At 40.8% G+C, this 22,905-nt stretch overlaps 1 protein-coding gene across 5 annotated transcripts in view; it reads right to left on the reverse strand.

Moving 5' to 3' along the window:
- MAP7 (microtubule associated protein 7) overlaps positions 1–22,905 on the reverse strand; it is a 193,142-nt gene that overhangs the window by 17,246 nt on the left and 152,991 nt on the right. For 3 of the 5 annotated variants that reach the window (XM_075924252.1, XM_075924256.1, XM_075924255.1), the window contains exons 7-11: positions 16,169–16,282; positions 11,928–12,070; positions 9,049–9,143; positions 7,613–7,893; positions 1,546–1,741 (exon numbers count right to left, since the gene is read on the reverse strand). In XM_075924252.1, coding sequence (XP_075780367.1) covers positions 1,546–1,741; positions 7,613–7,893; positions 9,049–9,143; positions 11,928–12,070; positions 16,169–16,282 — 829 coding nt within the window. The remainder of the gene's footprint in view (positions 1–1,545; positions 1,742–7,612; positions 7,894–9,048; positions 9,144–11,927; positions 12,071–16,168; positions 16,283–22,905) is intronic. The other 2 variants (XM_075924253.1, XM_075924254.1) reach the window with 2 other exon arrangements.

The raw sequence follows: 22,905 nt of genomic DNA on the forward strand, positions 1-22,905 counted from the left end.
CACACATTCCCTGAAGACCCTACAGACATTATCATCAGACGACTCATTTGGGGAAATTTACAGGAGTGCTGGAAACTCCCTACAACTGGGGGTCCTGCCCCCACCCACACTCAGCCTCTTCCCCCTCAATGGAAAGCGATGGGACCATGGCCTCCTTGACTCCTTTTCCAGCGTCCCTTAGCTCAGTTGCTTTGGCATCAGTAGGCACAGAAAGAGGAGGAATCCCACAGCTGGGCCACGTAGTAGTGTGTGCTGATGCCAGAGCAACTCAGCTAAGGGTGCCAGAAAGGTGGGGAACAGAGCCCCATCCCTTTTTTCTGCCTTAAGGATGATCGGAGAGGGGGGGAAGGGAGGTTAAGGGTGCAGAGGAGTGAGTGGTGTGCAGGAGGCCTTGGGGGAGGGAGCGGAAAGGAGTACACAATGGAGCAGGGTAAGAGGTCCTTGGAGGAGGGGGTAAAGAGAAGTGAGCAGCAAAAACGAGAGTGAGCCCCCAGGAGAAAAAGTGGAGCAGAGGGAGGATCTCAGGGAGGAGGCTGAGTGGGGACAGGTCCAGGGGGTGGAGCATGGGTGGAATCACATTCTGGGTGCCAGTGGCCCCTCCAGCTTCTAGGGAACTTCCAGCAGCGGTGCTCCAGCATGCCTGCAAGGAGACGTGACCCTTGATGCATCTGGCATTTCTTGCCCACTGCCTGGCCAGCCTTTTTGGGGGAGGCTAAGCCTCCCCAAGCCTCTTAGGTGCACCACCCAGGATTATCAAAACCATGAGGATGAAGATGGCCACGGGCAAATTCCTCAGCTGTGGTGTAAACTACCACAACTTTACTCATTTCAACTGTAGATACAGTGATTTATACCAACAGAAGATCTGTCCTCCATTATCTACTTTTAAAAACTAAATGCACATATGAACAGATGAGGCGCATGTGTTCAGAAATTTTTCAGATGTTTAGCTTCATAATTTTCTTGCTTGCCTGACTCATGGAAACAGATACTGACAAGACAGAATTATTCCTTCAGTTTGGATTTTTAATGTTTCCTTTCTTTACAGACTGGTTCTGAACCCTCCATATTAAACACTGTGGGTGTGTCTACACAGCAGTTATTTCGGAATAATGGCCATTATTCTGAAATAACTGCGAGAGTCTACACAGCAATTCCGTTATCGTGAAATAATTTTGAAATAACGGATGGCTTATTCCAATTTCTTTATTCTATGAAGAATAACGCCTATTCCAAAATAGCTATTGCAAAATCAAGTGTGTGGAGCTGCTCTACTTCCGCTGTTTCAAAATAGCCCCTCTCCAGAGCCATTCTAAGTTATTCCTCCTGGAGTTCTAAATCGAGATAGCACATCTACATTAGGGAAACCTGCCTTGAACTTATTTTGAAGCTTCCCTGCAATATAGATGTTCTGTTTCGGAATAACTATTCCGGAATAGCTTATTCCGAAACAACAGTGCAGTGTAGACGTAGCCTAAGGTAGCTACCAAAATGACATAAAGATGCCAAAATGAATCCTCTTCACTGAGCAGATGTGTGTGTCACCTTTCGGTCTCTTCCCTCTCCTTCCTTTCTTGCTCCTCCCGTTCTCGCTGTTCACGAGCCAGCCGTCTCTTTTCAGTAAGCAGTCTTGTTGCTTCTTCTGGGTCAGTAGTACCTGCCGAAACCTTGCTAGGAACAGGGGTTGGTGAAGCAGCTGGTGGAGCAGCTGGTGGAGCAGGGGGCGAAGCTGGAGCAGCTACTGAAACAGGCAAAAAAGGGAAATTCATCCATAAGATGCTGTGTTAAAAAACAACAACATCCAAAAGCGTACAGATGAATAAACCTCCCTAGGAGGATGGCAAATATAATTTGAATAGCTAGAACTTATATTACAAAATATTTTTAGGTCTATAAGGGTTGCATTAGAAGAAGTGGAACTCACTAGCTTCTGAAATCCGGATTCTTTTGTGTACCCACAGGAGCAGTTGCTGTTGAGGTGGAATTCTCCCAGGGAGGAGAACATCTCTAAACTCAGACAGGGCATAATAGGAGCCCCGATGGTAGAAAAAAGCCTTAAAGAGTTGCTGAAGCAGTCCATGGCAGACTGACGCCACTTGGGCTGGTCTATCCCATTTTTGTATGAGTACTGGATGCAGTGCAGAGGTAGTGGGAAGTTTGCCATACAGTCCCTTCTGGCCACTTATCTGCCTTTGGGGGCCTGAGCTGGGGTTCTGCTAATGCCATCAGGCCCTTCAGTTTTGAAAGTGACCTCCAATTAAGGAGGTCTTGGACAGCCCTCTGCACACCAACCTGCACTGGTTTTGCAGTTATTCAGTTACTAGCGGGAGTTACCCGGCATTGCTCAGGAAAGTGGAGGAACAAAATTTAGAAAAACAGTAGTCCATTATCGTTTTTGAATGGTACAAAAGTTGCACTGAGTTCTATAGGGATTAAAATATCTATAAAAAAGTATAAAACAACCAATTTTACATGTTATCATCAAAAACTTAATTGTAAACTATATGTTTCGTTTCATTATTCTTAACAAATATGTACAATTTTTTCCACTTCCTACTCTTGAACACTCAACATAGAGTTGTCCATGTGAAAAGCAAGATGGCTCTAAATCAATTCCAACTACTTTAAGTGACTGTCCTTGCATTTTGTCAGTATACAGTGTTGAAATATAAGATGGCAGTTGATATAACTGAGGTGAGGAGCCTGAGGAGAGGGAGGGGGAAGGGAGCCACGTGCCTGCCGCTGGCATCCGAGCCCGCCTTCTGCTTCCTTGTCCCTCCGCTGGCCTTAGTGAGTGACTGGCCCCGCTGCTTCCCCCAGGAAGCTGCTTCTCCCTGCAGTGTCAAGCTCCGTGCAGCCCCAGGGGGAGGCATCGGTCTCTCATCTCTTCCCTCCCACAGTACTTTAAAACCTTCTCCTGGATAAAAGGTTATCCCATGCAAAATTTGGTTGCGGTAGCTCTTATAGTGTCCAAGTTATTAGCGCACAAACATTCTCCTTTATATATTAGATTACCCACATAAACGTTATTCTGCACAGGCTTAGCACGTTTCACCCTAGAATCTTAAATAGCTTCATAGTCATTAGCTAAATAAACCTCACCACACTGTATGACACAGATATTGCACTCACTTTACAGATAGGGACACCAAGTATCTTGCTCAAGTTCACACAGTGAGCAAGTGACAGAGCTGGGAGTAGAACCATCCAGGAATCTGGCCTCCGTGTTCCCCATTCTAATGGCTCCTTTGCTCATTCCAAAAATGTTGAGCAAGCAGATGCCTTCATGTCCACTGTCCACCTCCAGCCAGTTGCAGACACAAGCCATCTCCTTTTTTGTAATGCAATGTTACACTTGTTAGGAGCAGCCCCACTCTCAGTCTGAAAGCTGCATTTGAGTCGGATCTTGAATATAGATTTCACGGGACAATTTGCAGGAGCAACTCTGACAGTGCAGACCTAAAACATAACCAGTGGCAGAACTGACAGCTCTGGTTTGTGCCATCTAACATTTATTACTGGAGTGTGCTTTTTCTTAAATAAAATATTCGTTCACATTTCTGTTCGGTTGCCTGGCTTCTGAACACCTGTCGTTTCCTCCACAAACATCACAGAAGATTAACTGAATTTTTTTCTGCTAGAGGCCAGGCACACATTACTCAGGGACTGCTATCAATATATTCACTAAACTAAAGAAAGCACACCCACATAAGCAGCAATGGCTCTGGCGGTGTCAATGACATGTACCGCGAGGTGGTTAGATTGACAACGATGTGGAAAAATCGACAACTGAAGGACTGGGGGGCGAGGGGTGACGAATCGTTGCCCAATTCCTCCTAAATGTAATTAACACATTGTAAATGGAAAAAGGAAAGGCTCAGTGATGGGTTGTACTAGGCAATCCCAGGCTGCATCCAGGGACTCCACTGCCTTAGAGCATCCTGCGTCAGGAACCTGCCAGAGAAGGGCAGTGATCCAGGCCTCCACAGGTTGCCTAGAAACAGACTCTCAGAATCAGCTTTTAGTGGAACTAGTGAGACTTGGTCATGAAGCGGCTTGAAGGGCCAGGGAGGGCAGAGGCCTATCAGTGCTAGCAAAGCAGATAAAAAAGGCTGCTTGTTTCTGTCAAAGCCGTGGCCAGTTCTGAGGCAGCCAGTGAAGGGCTTTCCCCCTGTCTCTTACCCAAGGAGCCAGGCCTGGTCAAAACCTAATTCTGATCAAACCTTTTTGCTTAAGTCAATGAAAACCTTTTCTTTACTTTGTGGAATGGACCGCTCTAAGTGGAATATTACTTTGACTAATATAAGACTAGGTGAGCTCGCTTTACAAGATGCTCTACTGGTGGAGGTGAGCCTTGGACAGGCATTCAGATTTCCTCCAACCTCTCTAACCATTTTTTCAGGTTCGCATTAGAAAACAGAAATTCAACTACTATCTTTATGCCGACAACACTCAGATCTACCTCTTCATTCTGGACCCTTTTCTTCCTGTCCAGATTAAAATCTTTGCCTGTGTGTCACGTTACTGGATTTTAGTGTGAGCAGGCAGATCACTGTTTCACCCACTAGTGTGCATTTGGTCCAAATTTAGTGCAAAGCGGGCCATGTGAGGTGTCAAACAAAAGCTTATGCTATCCCGGCTCTGTCTAGGCTACTCATGCACTTGTACAATCTGTGTGCATACAGTTATGAATATGGGCTTTGTATTTATATTTTAAATGTTTTCTGCTGGGGGGGGGCAGTTGCTCGATACTGCATGGACAGTGGCTCTTAAGTGTTGCCAATTGATACTTGAGGAGCACACAATGGCCCCTTACCAGAGAAGGACACACCTTCATCTCGTCTTCACGCCTGCCCTTGGCTCCAGAAGCACCACTGGCAAGGACAGAAGGCCCAGAAACATTTGTTGACTTATCCTAACATAGGATGTACTCCAGAGACTTGTAAGCTAGCAGTTTGTAACATCTCTGCTAAGAGCCTGCATCAAGAACATGGTGATTGATTGATGTAATGTATTCTCTTTAACAATCTCACTCTCAACCTTTTCTTTCTTTTATTAATAAACCTTTAGATTTTAGATTCTAAAGGATTGACTCAGCGTGCTTTTTTGAGTGAGGTCTGAAGTATAAATTGACCTGGGACTGTGGCTGGTCCTTTGGGATATGGAGAACTTGTTTGGAGTTGGTGAGATTGGGTTTTATAACCTCTCATCTGTGGAAGGTGGGTGCTAGTTGTGGTACAGGGAACACAGAGGTGTCTAAGGGGATTTGCATGTGAGGCTTCTTGCTGCCCAGGGTGGCAACTGAAGTTCTCTGTGTGATTGGTTTGGTGCCTTATAGAGAAGGTCCCCAGACTTGGGCTGTAAGTAGCCCTGGTTATAAGCAATTCGCACGGATTTGACCCTCTCAGCGGTGCCACCAGACCAACCTGATATTACACTGTTTCTGACATCTCTTTGTGGGTGTCCCATTAAAATTCAACATGGCCAGAGCAGACAACTCTTTAAGGGAGTTGGATTTAGGATCAAGTGCAATTTGCTACCTCACAAGTGATAGATTTGAGTTCAGGATCAGATATGCCTAAGGTAAAAGGCCAGCAAGAAGCTCATTCAAAGAGAGATTCTTTCTGCATATCTCTAATATATGATCCTTATTCTCCAGCTTATTCTTATTTATTCATAGCTAAAATCTTTATCCAGGATTTCATCCTCTTGTTTCTCAACGACTGTTGTATTCTCTGGCCCTGACAACATCAATCTTACCTCACATCTACTGCTCTCTTCTCTCCACTATCCCCCTTCTGTCACTGCATGAAACACAAACTAGTTGTCTTCAATGTCAAGGTCCTTGATACTCTACTCCTACCCTACATATTATCTCAGATGCTCTTAAAAAATGGACTCCTGCCTCCACTCAGTCAAGGACAACAGTCTCTATCGCCTACTCACTGAGTTTCCAAACAAGCACTTTCAAGCTTTATCCCATGCTCCCTGTAAACATTTGCAAAATTCAGTCATGATCCTTCTTCAAAAAAGCACATCAATTGCTTATTATACTAACCAGCACGATCTCATTTCCTTGTGTTCCAACAGTCCGCTGTATCCATTTGCTGTCTTTTGTCTTATGTTTAGATCATAAGCTCTGTGGGGACAGGGACTGTCTTTCTGTTACGTGTCTGTAGAATGCCTGCATAATGGAATTCTAGGCAAGACGGGGACTCTAGGGGCTACCTATTAATTATAACAAAAAAAGATAAGGACCAGCTCTTTTCTTAGGAGTAGTGGAGCCCAGCTCATTCCCTCCCCTCTGCTCTTGTCTATCTATTTCTTTGATTATTTAAATACAGAATCCACAATAACAAAGAACAGGAATATCAGTGATCATAACAACTATTCTATCCATGTTCCTAGAATGAACAAGGATATCTAATATGTCAGGGGAATACAAAAATTATTTGTTCCCTGAATCCGATTTACTGTCATAAAAGGGCTCTGTGTATTTTCTTCCTGTTGTCCTTCCACCATTTCATTATCACTGATTCACACATTCCATCTCCATATTTTTTTCTTCTCTATTTTCTTTTTTATCTTTCTTTCACCTCTCCTTTTCTTTGCCTCCCCCTTTCCCCAAAAGCAGCATCAATCTCTCGTCTCTTTCCTTTCTGCCTCACTGATGCTTGTCCAATTTCTTGCTGTACTCCATTGTATACTGCCTGTTCCTTCTTGCTCTCCACCATGGTTTCCCTCTATATTTCATTATTCTACTTGATCATGCTTTTATCTCCCACGGGCCTGTGTTACTACCATGGCTAAATTAGTACAAATCTAGTTTAACTAACATAGGAATATGTGCTTCTGTTCATTCATCAGTTTGGCCCTATATTACTGAGATGTAATATAGCTTACCTTCTGTTTTTTGCTGGCTTTCTGAAAAAACATTTCAGCATTCAGTACTAAGGTCCCTTAAAACAAACAAACAGAACACCAGCTTTCCCCACCAGTCAATGGGGAAAACGTTTATCCTGTTTTTCTTATGCTGTTGTATCACTTGAATGGTTACCTACATATTTTTGATTCTGTCTTGCTGCACCTAGATAGAACTGTATCTGCAGCACTAAAACACTTCAGAGATTAATATATTAACAAATTCCTTACAATTCAAAATGAAAAAGACTGGGTAACCTTCTCATTTCATTTTCCAGCCTTGGGCAATGCATCTTTGCATGACACTGAATTTCCAGCAGGGAAATAATAAGAAGCCAACAGCAGACCTGGACATTCTCGTAACCTGAGTAATTTCACATGATAGTTTCATGAGACATTCTCTCTGAGTGGCATGCAATGGTTGTTCCACTTCAACTCAGTCGACAATGAATCACATTTTTTTAGGTGTAAATTGTGCAAAGCCATGTAAAGAATCCACAATAATAAATCAATCACAAAAGAATCAGATCAATAACGCATCATGCGTTTTAAGGAATTTCTGAAGGACAACAACAAACCCATTATTGAAGAAGCACTGAGACTGGTATAGCTGTAATAAGCTGGGTGGGAAGGGAAGAGAAAAAGAGGAGGACTCAAAAAACATCCCTGATATTAATATCATGATCCTCACCTTGAGCAGGCTCTAATATGACATGGAGACTCTCCTCTATGACAGATTCTCCAGCAGCTGCTGAAATTGCTTTTCTTTCTTCTGTCTGTTCCTCAGCTGCCTTCTCAGGCGCCTTCTCTAGCCCTTTTTTCTCACTCTCTGGTTTCAGCTCTTTCTTGGTGGGTCGGATATTGCCAGGGGAGGGAGGACGTGTCCGAGAGGAGGGCATTTTAGAAGAGCCAGGTGGGGAGGTTATCTGTTTGGGTGCGCCAGGCAAAAGAGGCAAGGACTTGGATGCATGCCTGTTTAAACAAGAAAACAGAATGATGGCAATATGTTGGGCACCTTTACAGTTTCTCTATAGATAAAACGAGTGCTTTTTTTGTGACGGTACTGCCCAGTACGCAGTACTGGCACCTCCAGACACAGTAACAGCACCTCCAGTCAAAACTCAACAACTTTTCCCCTGGAGTACGGGCACCATTTTTTTTTTTTGAAACAAAAAAAGCACTGGATAAAACCATCATCGCTTCCTAAGCTCCCTCCAAACGAACAGGAAATCTGGAACACGTGGAGACAGAACAACAGTTTTACACAACTTAATGTTTACAAAGCGGTTTGAAGATTAACTAACTAATCCTCAATACACTCCTGTGAGAAGGGCACTGACAGGATATAATCTTCCTTTCTTCCCTATCCCAGGCCACTGAATGCTTTCCTTTTTACAGATTTAGTCTTTGTCTGGTTATACCGGAAGGAAAACAGGAGACACTGGTTATGGTTTAACCAGGATGCATCTTTATTATGGGTATGTGGGAGTTCCCAGCAGATAAAAGTGTACAGTGCATGAATATTAAAATATATGTCTGGGGAGCTTTTGCTAGCCCATCCCTTCTTTTCCAACCTGGCCCACAATCAATCCATTGCTGGGACCTTACCATACCCCTCCTTAAAAGAAGGTTAAAGTAAGCTATAAAAGGGTGGGAAGCATGATCCTTCCCAGCTGCCTCCTCCCCCCTCCCTTCCACCCCAGAAAGGAGTGATGAATGCAATGCCCTCAGTGCATCCTGGCCAAACCCGGTATTTTGCCACTTCCAAGTATAGGAGAGTGTGTGCTGTTCTGCCTGGTCTGGGAAATGTCTCTTGCAAGGATTGAACCTTTATCAATTCCTCAGCCCTCCCAGTCCCTGGAGGAAGAGTCAATGTCGCCATGCTATCCTGCCCTACTTCTGCAGGAATGTCCATTCCTTGCTACTTCCTTTCCCCTTACAGCAGTGTACCGCCCCCCCCAGCAAGCCAGACAATGGCTCCCTGATTTAGGTGCAGTGCAGTCACTGCTGAATAGAGCTTCTTTTAATTGCTGTTTTGATTCATGTCTTCTGTTGCCGAATGAAATACTCAACAGACATAACAATTAAAGCTTAATATGTGAAACCCAACATCTATACTTCACTTACCAAACTGGAGAGAGAGCTAGCAATCTAGTTTTGGGATTGGAAGGAGAAGGAAGTTTCTTTGCACTGGTGGAGGGGTCCTTTTCTTTTTTGTCAGTCTATTGATCAGCAAATAAACAAAAACATTATATTGCAGAAGTAGTTCACATGGGCACATGAAGCCTACCATAAGCTACAAATTCAGCACAGGAAAATAAGAAATCAGTGCTGCCTCAGCACTTTCTACAGCCTGGCTACCACAGAGCTACTGTTAAATAATTACCAACTTGATGGTAACTAGTGACCCAGAAGGGAAAGACTCCATTACCATGCTACTAAACTATCCAAGTCTTTTTTTCCCCTTATGTTCTAATACTGGGAAGCATACTAACATGACTCCTGCAACAAATGTAATGATGTTCTATACCAGGAAATGAGCATTTGATAGTATGCATGCATAATAGTCACTCTGTGCTGTCCTAAGGTGCTATGGGAAACTTTTCAAATATTAAATTGACACAGGCAGATAATTATTCCTTTTCAAAATGTTGTTCTCCACTGTTGGTAATAGCCACGGAGTCTTGAAATTCACATTTCATTCACTATGAACATTGTGCTTCTTCAGTTAGCAAAAAGCGATTTCCCATCCTCCATCCCTGGCAAGCTACTTATGAAGCTTAAGTGCACGTAGCTCTATTTATTTTGTTTCCTTGTTTATGTGCCAGCATCACAGATGCCAACACACGCCTGAAATACAGTTCTGAAATAATGGCTCTTCTCCTACTCTTCTGGCTGGCTCAGCAGCCAAAAAGCACACAATGCTCAACCTTATGCAGAATAGTAATTTTCTTTTTAATCTCTTTTCTCGGAATGGCAAGGTTCTGGGTTTTTTGTTTGTTTTGTTTTTTGCCATTCAGTGGCAATCTGAAATCAATATCAGAACATATCTCCTACCATATTATAACTGTTTCAAAGGAGACCAAAATTCGGGGCCACATGTCAGAGTACCTTTAAATATAAGAAACCCTCAGCTTTTAGAGCTATTACATTGAAAATAGATTGGATAATTTGTAGAGAAAACAACACTGGTGCACGTGTACGTATCAAATGTTTTAATCAGGTAGTATCCTGTCATTCAGGGAGCAGCATAATCTTGTCAGAGACCAATAATATGGAACCATGGCCAGATATCAACCAAAGCACTGGAGACAGGAAGGCACTGCATATTGCTGGTCTGGAATTTGATTAGTTAAAAGATGTCAATAGTGTTTCATCTCAGCCATGAACTTAAACTGATTTTTATAAAATACAGGAAAAGAAAGCTGAAGAAACAAGAACCCCTTCTGCAATCCCTTTATATTTTCCCTATTGACCTCCATGAATTCTGAAATTCTTTGGGCAATAAAGCTTAGTGTTAACAAGGTTTTAATGGAAAAATTATTTTTAAAAAACGTTAGCACATGATGGCCTCAAGTAAAAATACTTTGCACCATGACATCTTGCCTTTAAAATAAAAAATAAAATTAAAAAAAAAAAATCAATGGACTGATGTTCAGGTGGTATAAATTGGCATAGCCCCCTTGACTTTCATGAAGTTATGCTGATTTACAACATTTGAGCCCATTAATTGTAAGTTGCACAAAAATGTAGGCTTTGGGTTGTTAGTGAAATGTCCTTAACCGCAGAATGACACCAGCAGCACTGAAGATGGAAAGAGTCAGTAGATCTGTTATTCTCAATTAATTTTAAAAAAATACCATGTACTTTCTAAACACATTTTAAAAATAAATTGATCACAATTATCAGCTTCTCCATTTGTACAGACAGCATAAGGGGAATAACTGCTCGCTCACAGCTTCTTTTTGCCAATAATAGTATTCATAAATGGCCTTCTTCACCAAACAACCAACCTTTCTTCTTCTTTTTTAATTAAAAAAATATAATGAAAAAAACTGATAAAAAGTGCCAGACTCATAACCTTGGAGACTGAAATACTCGATTTGCACGACAAATTTAGCACAGGGCAGTAGCAATCAAAGCTTCTTCACAGTATTGGTGTATGCTGCAACCATCTGAAGGAACCATCTTGAAGGCTGAAAGAGTAGCTCACAGTTTCTATACTTTGTACTACTCTTAGCTAAGACTACCTACAAGAATTAGAGAGAGAAGGTGGGTGAGCAGGGCTGCCGATGGAGGGAGAGCAAAAGGGGCAGTTACCCCAATGCCTGGTGATTTAAAAGGGCCCAGGGCGCCAGGCTGCTGCTACCATAGCAGCATCTGGATTCTTGGGCCCTTAAAATTGCCAATGGAGCCCTATGGAGTGCAGTCCAGGCAGCTCTGAGGGCTGGTTGGGGGAGAGACAGCACAGTCCAGGTGATGCTGAGAGCTGGCTGCCTTCCAGAGGGCCCCAGAGCCAAGCCCCCCTCTCATTGCCAAGGGCCTGGAGACATCCATCATCAGCATGTGGGTAAAATAATATCTTTTATCGGGCCAAGCTCTGTAAGTGAGAGCTCTGTGTAATTCGAAAGCTGGTCTCTCTCACCAATAGAAGATAGTGCAGTAAAAGATTACCTCACCCAACTTGTCTCTCTAATACTGTAGGACCCCCACGGCTACAATAACACTGCACGCAACACAAGAAGAATATCAACAGAAGTGGTGCTGATTGGGAGATTGATGTTTGCCCTTTAAGGAAACTGAACTAAAAATAATTGAAATCACAAAACCCAAAAAACTACTGTTAAATAATTACCAAGTTAGCATGATGTTAACTGGTGACCTAGAAGTGAAAGACTCCATTACCACTCTCCTAAACTATCAATTTTTTTTCTTATGTTCTAATGTGAATTTATGCCATATGGCTCTGCTACAGATACTACACTTCATACAACTAGCATGCTTACCCCTGTTGAGGGCGTGGTCCTCCTACGTCCAGCTGCTGTGAGAAATAATTTTGCTCGGTCTGCTGGATTTCTATAGTTCATGGCCTTGTAGGACAGAGGGCTGATAGGGCTGCAAGATGCTGAACGAGGACAAATGGGGATAACTACGTATGGGTTGTTTTCATTTTTTTTTTAAAACAGAATAAAATTGGAGGAATGATAAAAGAAAGCAGGAAACCGGAATGAGAGAGAATAAGACAAAGAGAAAAAAGGAAGAAGGTATTAATACACAAAGAACATTTTTAGAAATTAAACCAGAAGCATCACTTGATATTCATTCACTTCACCCAAATATCTACTGGAACATTTCCATTTGGAATTCATATAACTTTAAATTTTAAAGTAAAAATATTATTCCAGATTATAGAAATCTTCATCTTTATCAAAGATGAGGATGTGTCCAAAAACAAATGGACATCAGATAGTGAGATTGCCTTTTATTTTAAAGTGATGGCTCTGGTAAAGTAACAAACACAAAATTACTGATCTGAGATTGATTAGCTTAGTACATTCATTGACATGCCTTTTAATCAGGCCCCCCCCCCCAAATCAGACTAAAATTAGGTTTTCAGTAACTAGTTGGGACAGGAGAGGGAGTTGGAAAGAAAAGAGACACATACCAAGACGAAAACATTTTATCATCTACACAGAGCATATAGTTCAGCAGTCTAGCAAAATTATTACATTCCTTCTCAGCAAATTGACAAAGTCACATCACGTGTTAATTTTAACTTGTGAACTTGTGATCTCCTGATGACACTTACAAAGATTTCAGAAACCGACACCAAATAAATGCATGCATCTACCCTATCTAGAGTGCAGAACAGATTTGTAGCATAACACACAGGTATCTTTTTATGCTATCATTAACATGGATATACCATAGTGCAGGGGTGGCCTAACTTACCCTGACCCTCCAAATCACATACAATAATTCTCAAAAATGCAAGGGCCAAGGAATGCCTGCCAGGGCTGGCAGCTTCAGCACCAGGAGTCGGCACCTGCCAGGTCTTCAGTTTTACTCCTGCTGAAGCCCCAAGCCCTGACACGTGTGACATCCACTTCCCTGCTGGACAGAAGCAACACACAAGGCGGAATCACACCCTCCCGTTGATTTTTGCCAGAGTTTGCAGGGCCTGCTTAGTCTCATGGTGTCACCAGGCCCCCTTTCTGCAAAGCTGATGCCCCCTGAAGCTTCCAACTTTTTGCTGCTGTCTCTTCACAAGGTACTAACATTTGGAAGCTGAAGGGAGGGGCCTCTGAGAGGAAGGGGGGCATACCTGGAAGGATGACTCAACCTGTTTCGAGGATAGGAAATCTTTAACACGCCCCTCCACACACTCTGAGCAAGCACCAGTCATCTCTGGCAGAAGCCCCTAGCCCTACCACTCTGCAGCTGGGCAGTAGCTCTGAAATCACCTCACCTAATCTCGTAGGTGGACAATGGGGATGTGGGAGAGGAGGAGCCTCACTTTAGCTACACAAGAGCTGCATAAGGCTTGCATGTCATGGTTTGGCCACCCTTGCCATAATACATCAATATCGACAATGAAAAATATTTATGAACAACAGTATAAAACATACGTGCTGTGTGCAATTTGTAGTAGCCATTGGACTTTAAAAAGTTCCTTCTGTAAGACATGTGCGCCTGGACTTCTCATTCAAAAACTGCTAATATAATCAGTATACTTTAGGGTAAACAATCAGTCTAAAGAAATTCTAATAATCCACAGTCAATTATTTTGCCCATTATAATAATAAACATATTATAGCTATCATAAGTAGCTGTTTCTGCCATGTTGATTAAATCATTATCTGGGATGGCAAGTCTCCTTAGCTGTATGTAGAGGACAATGTCTACTACAAGGGATCTCAAGGAAATGGTACATTGCTCTTATTCTCTTAACAATATGGTTTAATTCAGAGTGAAAACAGGGCCAAACTGTGTAAATATATAGCTACCTTTCCTTTATCACTTAAGATTATATTTCTTTGTTGAATGTCCCCTCATGAGCTACAGTAGACATCAGCATAGAAAAGTCTTAACTAACTTTTACAAATAGTCATATTTTTCCTCTCTTTGAATCAAACTTCTTGTTATTTCCTGATTCTCTAACGCCATCCCCAATAGCAACAAGTTGACAAGTAAATATTGCAAGTCGAGTACTTCATTATATCTATGATGGCACTGGATGATGCTTTACGGGGTATCTTCAGTGAATCAAGATGTACTAAGATGATTTTATAGACTGTTTTGTTTAGAAGGTTAGTTAAAACCTACTTCTGTGCTCTGTGCTCTGAATAACTAACTTAGTAAAAATTTTAAAAGGAGAAATCTGTATTTAACTTGATTGTAATTTTTGCTCTGAAGTTCATCTTTAAGTAATAATGGTGAAGGGTAATTTCCTGGAGATTAATGACAGGCTAAGATGATTTGATGGCTCAAGGCACAGCCAGGGGCTGTTAATACCAGATGATCATTAATCTCCAGGAAATGCCCTGCACTCGGGTAATGCAGTTATTGTGATAACACGGCAAAATGGTGAAATGATGGGCATACAAATTTTTTATTAAATGGGTGGTACAGTTCTATTTAGCACAGAGATGGCATTAACAGAGAATTATCCTGAATATCCTGGTGTATTAACCACTCATGCTGCCTAAAATACCTGACAATATTCCATACAGTTTAGGATTTGTTATTTAGCAGAAGACTGAAAAATTTTCACATCTGCTGTAGTAGAATACTTGCTTTCAATGTGAAGAGCTTTGCTTTCTCAACTATTATCACTGGCTTCATTTCCCATTTCTGACCTGCAACATATAGTTTCATGATATTCAGTACTAATTTTACCAGCCTTTGTTTTTGAAAACATGATACCTTTGGAAAGGACCCTCACTGGCTAATTGTTGTTTGTAGAATATAACCCATTTCTGTCTCCTTTCTCCACAAAGCTATCCCCATGGAACTGCATTGCAGCCTAATTAACAAGGAGAATTATTTAAAATATCTTTGAAAAATAGTCTTGCATGTCCTGTATTTCCCTTTACCTTCAATATCCTTTATTTCAAATAAAGGCATATTTATAGGAGCAGGCAAAGAAAACCTGTCTGGACTTAAACACTTAAGAAGTGTAACAATATGTTACCAATGTATTAAAATGCCATGAAATAGTATGGTCATAAAATAACTCTACAATCTGTAAACAGAGCAACGACTTCTTTCCTAACATACATCAGGCCATGTCTACAGTAGGGAGTTATTTCACAATAAAAAGGGCAAGTGTCCACACCATCAAGCCTGATCTTTCAAAATAAGAGACTTGTTATTTCGAAATTATAACTCCTGCTTGTGAAGAGGAATAAGCTTATTTCAAAACAGTTTATAGATATAAATAATGTATTTTGAAATAACCTGGTAGTGTAGACAGCCTCAGAGAATGACCTGCTTCTTGTCCCCCATAATACATCACAACCCTATTTTAAACATGCGTGTGACATTCTCCTTAGTTTTGAAGTTTTCAAGATACCTCAGAGAGATTTTGCCATATTCTCTGTGTTATTTTCTGCCCCTCAGTGGATTAGCAAAGAGTTGTTTTGTGATTGTGGAGAACTTTTTAATAACTAAGTCCCCACTACTGCAAATACTTACACATGTACTTCAGTGATGCTAGAAGATCACTGAAACTGGAGACCTAACTTGAGAAGTAGAACAACAGTTTCACATAGGAAAAGAAGTTGATTATAACCAAAAGAATTTCTTCATGAATATTAACTGCACAATAAAAGTCTTTTTTCTTCTTCAAAACACAAAATAAAGCAGATAGTTTGAAAAATGAAGTCACTTGTATTATATAGTCAGAATAACTTTTTTTGCAACAGGCTCAGTACACAGCAGCATTAGCAACATACAGTGGGCTATCATGTTTGCTGCATTGCTGTCCTATGGCATTTTCTTTCTTGAACTGGTAAAGATACTGGAGATGGACTAAGAAAAAGAGAGAAGGAGAGAAAAAGAAAGGCATACCAAGAACACCTATGCTGTTGTAGGAGCCATTCTGGCTCACTTTATACAAACCTGGAGTGCTACTGAATATATAAACAAACATATAAACATAAACATATAAAACATAAACATATAAAAGAATTTGGGAAAGGAACAGCTGTGATAAAACATTAGGTGTCCATCCTTTTAAGTTTACCTGCATCTCCAGACAAGGCAGCTGTGCTTTTACTTCTGGCCAGGTACGAATGTGTGGGCATCAGCAGTCTACTAACAATGCTGCTCTCCCATGGGCTGAGCTGCAGACGGCGAGCTGAATATGCACCAGAGAAGCAAGATTTTAAATCAGACACTTTCTATAAACCACCATACACTGCAGGAGATGCCTCAACATACTGCACCACACGTATACGGGCATCTTCAAATTAGGATTCAGAGATTACGAGCACATAGGTCACATGTTATATATTTTAGTCTGAATCCACTTTATTGCCTTCATCTGTAAATTTTAAATATTTACTCTCTTTGCACTTTTTTAATTATTATGATGACATAATATACTGAACTGCTACTAAATTCTAATATTTTGTTCCTATTGCCAGATTAATTACATGCAAGTTAAACAAAAATTGGAAGCTTGTCAACCACATTAGAAAAAGCGCGTTGTTTGTTAGCAAGCACTATCATAACCCCCACAAAGGGATTTTTGGTTAGCTCCTAGCATTTCACTCTCAAATGGAAATCATGTTTCCTTTAATATGTATGCAGAGCCCAGATGCTGCAGTGATGGCCACATCAGAATTTATTACATATATACTGGAGATGACATACATTAATCATATTAATCTTAACAATGCAAGCAATGTCAGGTTTTATTGCCTTTAAACATCCATTCACTGTAATTTGGATTTGGGATTAGTGAACAAGATTGCAACTTGAATTCATTTTAGGCCTAGTCTCTAAAATGGTAACCAACTGCTAGACAAACTGGAGGCCAAGTTATATTTTTAAATGTAGAGGTTTAACATTATTAATTAAAACCCTGAACGCCTCTTAATCTACTTCGCTCCAGGTGACATGCAAAGCTTGGCTGATCTTAAGAATAAATATTATCCCATGAGAGTTTAATTCCCTTAGCTGCCCCCAGCACTGACTTTTTTTTTCCTGTATCCAAAGCTGCTCTCCTAATTTCTGCTAACACAAAAGTGGCACTGCTATAGAAATATAGGTCTCAAACACAGCAGGCAGTCTGCATAAGTGCCCTTACATAATGAACGACAGCAAAAGCTCTTTCCAGGCTTGCACAGATTACACAAAATACTCCAGAGGCCTCCATTAATGTGCACTAGTTGTCATTAAGCTTGCATCTTGACAATGAGGAAGAAAAACCCATAGAACATAATTATTAAACCGAAGGGCAGAAAATCATTTTGTTTCCCCTCTGCGCCCCTACGTTCAGTGTGTCCATTATTTTAGCTACTAAGCAAGCTCATGGATTTTGTTCACTGTCTTTTAATCTTTAGAAACTGAGTTTGATTAACTGCATGCTAGCAAAGTACAAGTCTGAGGAAGGAAATGGTTGAGGCTAAACAAATACTGTCACCATAATTAAATCTGAGCAAAATCCCACAGACTGTTATAGCAATGCAAAGAATACTCTCATGGTCAGACAAACAAGTACTAGACACAAAATTAGGACTTCCTCTTGATGAGGACTTACTTTCAGGTATAGTAATTACTATTACCGCATGCAGCCCTGTTGAGCTCAACAGAGCTACACACAAATAAACATTACAGTCGGTAGTAAGCATTTGTCGGACTGGGATCTAAGAATCCATGGTGAACGTGTGCACAAATGCTCTAACAGAGTGGTCCGCCCCTTTATAGGCTAAGGTTCCGGGAGCCGCCAGCCCTGTTTCATTAGCAGATTCTTCTGGGAAAGGGTCAGTTGTTCTCAATATAAGGGCTAGAAAGATTCAGTTGATGGGGCTATGGGAAGGTAGATTGCTTCAGCAAGGTGGCCCTGGAGCAGAGTGAAAGGCCTCTGGATCCTGACAGCCTGCTTTGGTAGGGAGTTTTCTGGTACATTGTAGACTTGTGACTGAATTAATAAAACTGAGCCCTGCAGGAAAGATTCAAAAGACTCTGAGCAGTGGATCAGTCCTCCCTAGGCTGGGGAGACAAGTCATCATGCTTGCACACTGTGGAGATGCTAAGGAGGGGATGGGCCCATGGAACTGAGGCAGTGGCTAGCCTGAGCCCAGACCAGGTAAGGCAGTCCTGCTACATACATATTGAGACATAAAAAGACATAACACACCCATTCACTCATAAGGCCATGTTGTAATGAAAACCTTTTACAGTTATTCTCAGTGCACTCTGGAACTGTGTGTAAAACTCTCTCACCATTTAATCTATCAGCAAATACACAACCCCAAACATTTCAGAACATGTTTTTGCCAAAAGCAACCAAGCATTGCCTGTGTTCGCCATCAAAAGTACAAGTCAAATTAACACTGTGCCATCACAGGAAAAAATGGTAGTTCCTTTCCCTTACTGGGAAATTACCTAAATGAACCTGCTTGGAAGGCAAGCAACAAGTTTGAACTCTCGACACCATAACAAGCAGAAGGATATTTGTAATCTACCATGTTTCCCTTTATTTAAAATCTTTGTGATGAAGTTTTAAAAGAGGAGTTATTTTAATCTGGTCACAAGTAGGCACTAGGAAGAAATGAACCTCTCATTTTAAGCAAGCAGTGCTGTATAGAGTTTCTCAAGATAAATTAAGTCTTAAAATCCCATTTAATGTATTACTCAGCTTCTGACAGCATTAAAGAAGGCTGAGCAAACCAGACTGACATTTTTTCTATTTAAATACTGTGGCTATTTAAAAATAGGAATGTGGGCCCTGAAACCTACATTAAAAATTCCTCGAGAAACCTACATTAAAACTTTCTTACACTTTGCATCTTAGACTACATTGAAATTATTAATATTAATAGCTTATAGTTCACTTTTAATACATGCTTTAATGGCCATTAGGGTAAAAATGTTAACTGGAATGGCTAACTAAACTATGGTTTCTGGGTCTAATGTGGCTCATGGAGTTGCCAAGAGGCCTGCAGCCACCTCCTCCTTTCATGCAGAGATGTAGTTCTTGGATACTATGGGTTCCAGCACACAGTACAATACAGGGGACATGGATCAGGATTCACTCACACTCCCCATCAGTATCTGGCCCAAAGCTAGTAAAGCTAATGATTCAACCAGCAGTCCAAATTTGGTGATGAATCCTGAGGCACATCATGCAGACACTAAGAAGCAGCATAACATCAAATATTTTATCTGTTCAGACCTGAAATCTACGAAGGTTGCATCTCCAAATTACAAGAGGAGGAGGATGTAATCAACTCAATTTTATGCAAAACTGGGTGTGGGTTCCGGTCTTCTGGCAAGTTGCCAATGCATCCTTTGGGGAGGGGAGTCAAAGGTTAGCCACCTCTTAGGCAAAACACAAAGCAACTTTTTAGTTCGCAGGTTTCAAAACATCTCTGTTTTGGAACAAAGAAAACAAGAAGGAATGCCTATTCATGGGTGGAACAAGGGGAAATTCTAAAGCAGAGATCTTTCAAATTTATCCACTTCTGTCATTGAAAACCTGATAACCTGTACTGCCACCTCCAAACCTTCAAAAAGGCAGAAAGCAGGCCCCAGAGCAGCATGAGACATTTTTCTTGAATTTTAAGACAAATATAAGTTCAGGATGGATCTAAATCCATTTTAAAATTAAAGATTTTTATTTAAATGAGCTGTTTAGATCTAAATTGATTTTTTAAATTGTATTATTTATTCATTTACAAATTAAACCGGCTTCAAATGAAATCTGATTTTTTTATAAAATATTTTAAGGCCTAAATTTATAATCTCTTAAATCATTTAAATAAAATATAAATATGCTGAATCTGTGAGCCTTTATCAAAGACTTTGAGTTAAAGTCTACTTTTCTGTATAAAGACTGAATGGGGGAAAATATCTAATTATCGAGATCAGTCTTTATAAATACAGCACATTAGGCCAGCCTGAGTAAGCTGGGAGACTGTGTTCTCATTTTTCAAGAGACGGTGGCAAGTTGGAATTTAAGCTGGAGCCATTTTCACTTAGGCTCATTTGAAAATATTCCCAGGCTAACCTGAAACAATCAGTTTAATTCACTGACTACAATTAATTCTCCTGTTTAATAAATCATTTAGATGTAAATGTGGAACATATTTTAATTAGGGGTTTATGTATCCAAAACATTTAAAGTTGTTTTAATAAACATCCATTTGATATGCTATTTTGTGTGTTTAATGTAATTCCAGTTACTATTCTAATACACAAGTCACGTACAAACATTAATTACATAGTAAATAACCAATATATCATCCACCATTTCTAACATACCAAAATGCACAATAAGAATCAAACTATTAAATTACATAATTGTTTAAACAAAAATCTATAGTTACAATGTATCTTCCTAGGTAGCAAAAAGACGTAATTTTCTTAAGAGCCTCCTAATCTAGTGTAAAGACCCTATTTTGTTGTTAATCAACATGTTTTAATGGTTGTAACAGCCAATGAAAATGCACCTTTATTTAGAAAATAACTGAAGCATACATAGAAAGAGTTGATTAATTATTTAAATCAAGGTTTTCTACTTGGTAGTTTAAATCACCTTGATTTAATGACATGTTGGGTTCTTTTTATTTTGAAGTAAAACAATTTCAGAGAGGATAGTGAGAAAAAATATGCCAGTGTGTGCCATGTTGGCCTTGCAAAGCAAAGAATTTGTAACTCCTATAGAACCTAAAATAACAGCTAGTTAACCACATTTTCTTTGCAGAACACTATCACCACGTTTTCTTAAGTGCCTCTGGTATCAAGTCCATTGTTTGAATTCTGCTAATTATTCATGGTAACTTGCAGGGATGTAAAGTAGGGATGTTAAAATACATTTAAGTAAACATGTAACCGCTGAAAATTTCAGTGGTTACACATGCGGGGAGAGCCTCTCCCCCTGTACTGCTGCCTCTGATCCCTGGGAGCCAGTATGTGTGGGAGCCAGCTTTTAAGCCAACTCCCCACACATACTGGGAGCCTGCATGTTACTGTGAAGGTTAACTGATGAGCCCAGGCTCATAGATTAACTGTGTGTACACGGTTGCACTTTCACATCCCTAATTTAAATGGCTGAACCTTTACTACAACAAAGAAAATTACATTTTAGTTGCCAGACTAGTTTTAAAATTGTAATAAGCCGCACAATAATACTGAACTTGAAAGGGAATCAATAAAATATTTAAAAAATGTTTTATGGACAAAGTGAAATGTCCATTAATGAAAACCTTTTTCTTTGTATGAACTGAAAAGTCCCCTGTTCTTTAACCATTTAAAAGATACGACTCAACAGAAGTCATGTCTCTGATGGCAGATATAAGTTATCTGTGATAACCGCACTAGACTTCATTTCTATGTGTTGTGCATAGGAGTGCATGCTCATATACTAAGGGCAAAATTTGCATGGGTTTACTGAGGAAAATGAGAAGGAGCCTCTTCTTCCCAATGCACAGTCAAGCACAGAACAGTTCTTTTGAGCTAACTGGAGAGACCACTCTATAACTCTAAAGCTGTGGTGTCCAACCAGTTCTCAAGCAGCTATAGCGAACTAGCCACACTCAACCAGCCAAATAGCTACATGTGGCTAGTGGCTAGCATGTTGGGGTATGTCTACACTACCCTCCTAATTCGAACTAGGAGGGTAATGTAGGCATACCGCACTTGCAAATGAAGCCCGGGATTTGAATTTCCCGGGCTTCATTTGCATGAAGCCGGCCGGCGCCATTTTTAAATGCCGGCAGTTCGAACCCCGTGCCACGCGGCTACACGCGGCACGGAGTAGCTAGTTCGGATTAGGCTTCCTAATCTGAACTAGCTGTACTCCTCATTCCACGAGGAGTACAGCTAGTTCGGATTAGGAAGCCTAATCTGAACTAGCTACTCCGTGCCGCGTGTAGCTGCGCAGCACGGGGTTCGAACTGCCGGCATTTAAAAATAGCGCCGGCTGGCTTCATGCAAATGAAGCCTGGAAATTCAAATCCCGGGCTTCATTTGCAAGTGCGGTATGCCTACATTACCCTCCTAGTTCGAATTAGGAGGGTGGTGTAGACATACCCTTGGATACCTTGGCTCTAAAGTTATGAGCTTAGCTAGGTGTGGGGGTAGCCAATGTTCTGGGTAGCAGGCATTAGTGGAGCATTCACTAACTCTTTTAAAAAATGGCTTTAAAGAGTCTTACACAGCATGCCAATGTTGTCTTGTCCTCTGAATACATCCATTAGTATTGGCTAAGGACACAAGGGCTAAGTCCTATTCGAATGAAAATGGCTATGGTTGTTAAGTGTTCACACAGTGTCTCACTATTTAGGGGTTTATCCAGAGGACCCTATGCAGTAAACTGCATGCATGGGAAGTTACTCAGTCTAGCCTGATAGGATGAAAGGCTTTGTTAACCCTGAAGAGATTTCAAATCTGTGGTTCTCAGGAGTCTAGGTAGTCAAACATGAGCCTTGAAGCACTTTCTTGTCTGGAGGCAGTGTATTGTATGCTAAGCCTATAGGGAAGCAACAGCATACAAACAGATATGTACAGGCACCTGTTGATCAGGTTCATTGAGAAAAAGACAAGAGGCCTAAAACCTAGGTGTCTTAAGAAAATCCTGAAGAAACAGTAATAATTGGTACTTGTGCTGGTTCCAAATGGAAAGTCACCATTTACCAGCAGCTTGCTAACAACATGCAGTGGAACCAGAGATACTGCAGAATTACCTTATACTTAGCATAGGAAATAGTCCTATCCAAGATAACATTAGGCAGAAGCTGTTGTTAAATGCTG

This window comes from Pelodiscus sinensis, chromosome 3 (assembly GCF_049634645.1).
Source record: "Pelodiscus sinensis isolate JC-2024 chromosome 3, ASM4963464v1, whole genome shotgun sequence".
Lineage (NCBI taxonomy): Eukaryota > Metazoa > Chordata > Testudines > Trionychidae > Pelodiscus > Pelodiscus sinensis.